Source organism: Mercenaria mercenaria, chromosome 12, assembly GCF_021730395.1.
Source record: "Mercenaria mercenaria strain notata chromosome 12, MADL_Memer_1, whole genome shotgun sequence".
NCBI classification, from domain to species: domain Eukaryota; kingdom Metazoa; phylum Mollusca; class Bivalvia; order Venerida; family Veneridae; genus Mercenaria; species Mercenaria mercenaria.
This window is the reverse complement of record NC_069372.1, coordinates 14201508-14207062: the sequence shown is the minus strand read 5'-3', so window position 1 is coordinate 14207062 and position 5555 is coordinate 14201508. Positions and strand designations below refer to the sequence as shown.

General features: G+C 39.2%; 1 protein-coding gene across 1 annotated transcript; it reads right to left on the bottom strand.

The window, feature by feature from the left end:
• Positions 1–3063: 3063 nt before the first annotated feature.
• LOC128547503 (uncharacterized) lies at positions 3064–4545 on the bottom strand. Its single transcript, XM_053520446.1, has one exon. It carries the CDS (start codon positions 4543–4545, stop codon positions 3064–3066), a length of 1482 nt encoding a protein of 493 aa, XP_053376421.1.
• Positions 4546–5555: the final 1010 nt, after the last annotated feature.

The following is a 5555-nucleotide window of genomic DNA, read 5'->3' as shown; positions in this document are numbered from 1 at the left end:
TATGCAGGTACTTGCTTTAACTCAGATTCCATAATACACGCAGTACGAAGTAGATGACTGTTACTGATAGAAGAGTAGATGATACTGTACCTCTTTGAGGCCACCGCACGCAACTCATCTACATCAAACAGAACCTTTATCGCAATTTTAGTTTTCTCCTCGTTTTTACCAATACGTTTTACAAACGTCGCAAAGGGAAATAACTCTTCCTATGTTTCGGACCTAAGCCAGCTCGCACCTATTCGTCCCCAGTTACATGGCTCCCCTAAATTAGCTACGCCTAATTTACTCAATGTTACGCAAAGGCTACATGCAATTTCGGTGAAATCCGTATTTGAATTGAAATAGATTATTGTCAAAAATGAATTGAAACACCTTAAGACTTGCACAGAAAAATAGGTACTGAACCACCTTAATTAAAAGATTCACCTCAATAAATTAAGGCAATAGATACCGGCATATAAAAATCTCAATTAACATCATGGAATGAATAATCTAACAATTTATTCATGAAAAGCAACAATTTACCGTACGCATTCTTTTAAACATCTCGAATAATGTGTAAAAAAAAATAATCTTGCTGTGCAATGCATTAATGTTGAACAATAAAATGCGTAAGATATTATACATTTACCGGTATACGAGTTACATATTACTACGGCTCCTCGACGGGGACTTTCTCGGTCTCGTACAGAAGAACCAGTTTGTGAATTGGCCTTTCAAGACATGTCAATTGGCTACTGCGCTTACCCTTACAGTCAAGATTTGGATCGGCTGTTATTAGTTTTACCTTTCGTACCATGCCATTATCAGCATGAGTAACCTCAGTCACACGACCAAGATCCCACTGGTTTCTATGAAGGTTATCATTCTTAACAAGAACAATATCTACTACAGCAATGTTTCTTTTTGTAGCGGACCATTTTTGTCTAGCATGCAAAGTCTGAAGGTATTCTGATCTCCAGCGCGACCAAAACTCATTTAATAAGTGTTGAACACGACGCCACCATCTATGGCAATACATATCAGCCTTTTGGAAATTACCCGGAGGCGACAAATTTACCCCAGATTTCATTGTCAGAAGAAGATTTGGGCTGAAGGGTACTACTGATAATGGCTCATTTATATTTTCAACTGTTAAAGACCTGCAGTTTACAATAGCAGCAGCTTCACAAAGAAATGTTCTAAGACACACATCATCAAGTTGTGAGCCATGGTCATGTAACAAGCTAGACATTAAATTTCTAACAGAGCGTATCTGTTTCTCCCACACACCTCCCATGTGACTAGGAGACGGAACATTGGTCTTAAACTGAAAGTAATCACAACCCTGCTTTAACAGAAATTGGGATATTCTGTCTTCGTCCATTTCACAGACCGCATCCCTAAGCTGTCGCTCAGATCCAATGAAATTAGTTCCCCTGTCTGACCTTAGCTGGCGAATCGTACCACGAATGGCAATGAAAAGCCTTAAAGCAATAAGGAAAGAACAAGTGTCAAGAGAATTGGTCTCTACATGAATGGCACGACAACTACAACATTTGAATATAACACCGTATCGTTTAAGTTCTTTTCTACCTTCCTTCACACACCAAGGACCAGAAAGGTCCACACCGACATTTGTGAATGGGAGTGAAGGTGTAAGCCTTTCATTTGGCAAATCTGCCATTTTCTGAAATTCAAGAGAACCTCTAAGCCTTCTATATGTTACACGTTTAGCTATAAACCAGGCAACTACAGAACTGCAACTGATTATCCAATAACCACTTGATCTAATCTGGTTTACAGTGATTCCACGACCTTGATGCCTGCTGGTCTCAAGCGTCCACCAACACGCAATAGACGTTACAAACTGGATTTAGCTCTTCCCAATCTTTTTCACATTGACTGGTCATTTCTAGTAAAAGGTAACTCCACAATTTCTTCTGCATTCAGAGAATTTATTTCATGTTTGAAGTGTTCAATTTGTACACATTTAACAATTCTAATTTCAGCATTTTGGAGTTCATCTACAGATACAGGTTTGCAATTTTGAAGCAAGTTTGTATTTGGAAAACATAGAGTAGGCATACACATGAATTTAGCCTTTACTCTGTCCTGGAGTCTATTCATATACCGAAGGCAAATTGCAAGAGCTGTTTTTGCTCGATGACAATCAGAAAAATACTCCAGACGTTCTAAAACAGAAGAATAAGAATTGGACTGTACTTTCACAACAAACGTTTGACAACATTTTACTTCCACATCGTCTGGGTTTAGAGTAAATGTTTCCTGTGCGTCTACACTTATTTCTTTGGTCCATAGAAACTCAGGGCCATTAAACCACTTCAGGTCATTTTTAACTCGATAGCAGTAGCTCCCCTTGAAACAATGTCTGCTGGGTTTTCGCTGGAAGGAACATACCACGATTTAGAAGATTTTGTAAGATCTTTAATCTGTTGGACCCTATTTGCGACAAAAACATGAAAACGTCTTGCCTTATTTGAAAGTTACCCAAGAACAACCTTACTATCAGTCCAATATACATGGGTTATGTTTTCATAATTTAATTCATGTTAAAGAAAGATCCTGATTTTGCAGAGACCAGTTCAACAGAAAGTTAAAGGCAAGGTATTGTGACCGGTTTTAATGGGGTGACTCTTGACTTTGTCATTAACAATGAGCAATGAACAAAGTCTTTTTCATCAACTAGACGCAGGTATGAACACTGCCCATAACCAGTATAACTGGCATCTGATAAATGATGCAGTTCAACAATCTTCACAACACCGAATCTAATAGGTTTCAAACCTCTCTGAATCTTGATACTGAAAAGAGAAACAATACCTGAGCACCAGTTGAACCAATTGTTTCTCAAGGAGTCAGGTAATGGGTCATCCCAATCTAAATGACATTCGCAAGCATTCTGCAGAATTTGCTTTTAAGTTAAGATTACAGGCACAATCAAATCCAATGGATCATACACAGAGCTAACAGTTGAGAGTACTCCTTTACGAGTAAGTGGGCGGTCATTTAAAGTAATTCTGAACTGAAATATGTCCGATTAAACACACCATTGAACACTTAAGGCTCTCTCCAACGGTAATCACCTATCAAACTGACCCTTTCAGGATCTCTTGCTCTATCCTCAGGTTTTACACTATCAACAATCTCTGGACAATTCGAAATAAACTTACATAATCGAACCCCCGCTTGTGACAGCATCGTCTGTGTTCTACCAATCAGATCAATAGCTTCACTGACACCTGAAACAAATTTCAATCCATCAACAACATAGAAACTTTTGCGAACAGAGCTAGAGACATCTGCACGAAAACTTCCCTCCAAATCGGATGCAATTCTCTTTAACCCAAAATTTGAACAACCTGGAGATGATTTTGCACCAAACAGATGTACTGTCATGCGATAGTCTACAGGAGCTTCCATAGTCTTATCATTATCGAACCACAGAAATCTAAGAAAGTCTCTTTCCTCAGGTCGCACTTTGAACTGATAGAACATCTGTTCTATATTGCACATAAATGCCACTGATTCTTGCCTAAACCTACAAAGTACACCAACCAATAAGTTTGTAAGGTCTGGGCCTGAAAGAAGACAGCCTTTTAAAGTTTTTCCCTTAAATTTCGCACTACCGTCAGAAACGACTCTAAGCTTGTTGGGTTTCTGGGAGTGATAAACACCATGGTGAGGGATATACCATCTTTTCCCTTCTATCTTAGTGTCTGGTACCCGTTCTGCATGTCCCTTTTCAATCAAACCATTCATGAAATCAACATAATGGCTCATATATCTAGAATCATGGGTCAAACGTTTATGAAGACCATTAAGTCGATGGACTGCCATTTGGCGATTATCTGGCAAGCACATCGCAGATGTACTGAATGGCAATGACATTTCATATCTACCATTTACAACTCTAACACCTTCATTCATTTTATCTAAAAAGAGTCTGTCTTCACAAGAAATTGGCTCTCCATATTTCTGCTCCACAAAAGCAGATTTCATCATTCGCAGACACCTTTCAAAATTAAAAACTTTCTTGACCTTTGTCTTCAGACAGAACTGAACTGACCTGTTGTCATGACCTTCATAAGCAGAGCTTGCAAATTCTGGGACTTCATAAGTCAAAATACGATTACACATACCAATAACATCTAACGTGTCATCAGTTTTCCAAACATCGCAGTCACCAATTACACCGACAATACCCCATCCTAAATCGGTCTTTTCTGCAAATGGTCCATCACCATCTGGAGCAAAGATTTCTCTAGGGGTTAGAGCTTTTGGGCAGTTGTACCCTATGAGCAAGGCTATTTCACAGTCTAATTTTTGATAAAGATACCCGGCAATGGACTGCAAGTATGGCACATACCTTGCAAGTTCCGGAGTTGGTATATGGGATGTATTTTCTGGCATGGTACCTCGAGTATATGCTTCTGGAAGAAATATCCTGAAATCACTGTTAAGGCAAAGTACTTTTAAGCCAGACACCTTCTTGCTGTCCACAATTTTATTTTCAGCATAAAGGGTTGAGAGTGACAGCATTACATCTACAACTGGAGCACTAAGTGCATTACAACAGCTTCCAAAACAAAAATACAGTCAAACTGTGTATCAAGCATAGCATAGACCATAATTTCCCGGTCAGGTGAGTCTTTATGAGACAACAACACAGGAACAATCATTGAGACTTTACAACAGTTTCCAGGACCAACTGAAAGAGAAACACCAGAGTGAGAAGAAAATTCACTTATACCCTTTGACTGCTCAGAAATATTTGTATTCTGTCTTTTCGGATCAGAGTCTTGAACTTTAATGTCACCATGCAGAGAGGTGGGATGATACTTTGAGAAACACCACACTTTTTTTCTCCGCTTGCACCACCTGGAGATATGATCACTGTTCAAGCAAGCAAAACAAAGACCTTTTTCCTTTACAAAGGACTTACGATCTTCTAAGGACGTCCAGAAACAGTCTAGATCATGAAACTTTAGATATAATGCACATGTTATTCTGTTCACTTTGGCGGACTTATGTTCACCTGCCGTTAAATGTAACCAACGGCCACCATAGTGTATTGCAACCGCCTTATGGCCTTTATTCTCAACAGAAACAGATTTTATGGGCTGAAAGGATGTAACCGGGTCACATGCGATTTTGACCGCCTTTGTGACAAATTTAACAAATTCCTCAAATGGTTGAAAAAGATGCTTTTCCTCCTTCCACTGCACGACAATGCGTCCCCATTTTGTTGTCAACCACAATGGGAGTTTAAACAACTGTTTACGAGTTTCTCTGTCATCATTAAGAACTCGCAAACTTCATATACTTCGCATAGCGACAAGGCACTCTTGTAAAAATTCTGAAGACTTTTACATTCATGCACTGGAACTTTGGACCAATTTTCTAGCTTTTCCCTAAATGCATTAGCAATAACGAAGGGATCCCCATAACGTTTTTCCAAAGTACTTTTGGCCTCTTCATATGCATGATCAGAAGGCATGAGCAGGTAACCCTTTATCACTTCCCTGACTGGACCAGCTACAAAACGCTTC

Bases quoted from the DNA above. Each gene is read 5' to 3' on its own strand.
- LOC128547503 (XM_053520446.1), bottom strand. From the start codon at position 4,545: ATGCTGTCACTCTCAACCCTTTATGCTGAAAATAAAATTGTGGACAGC.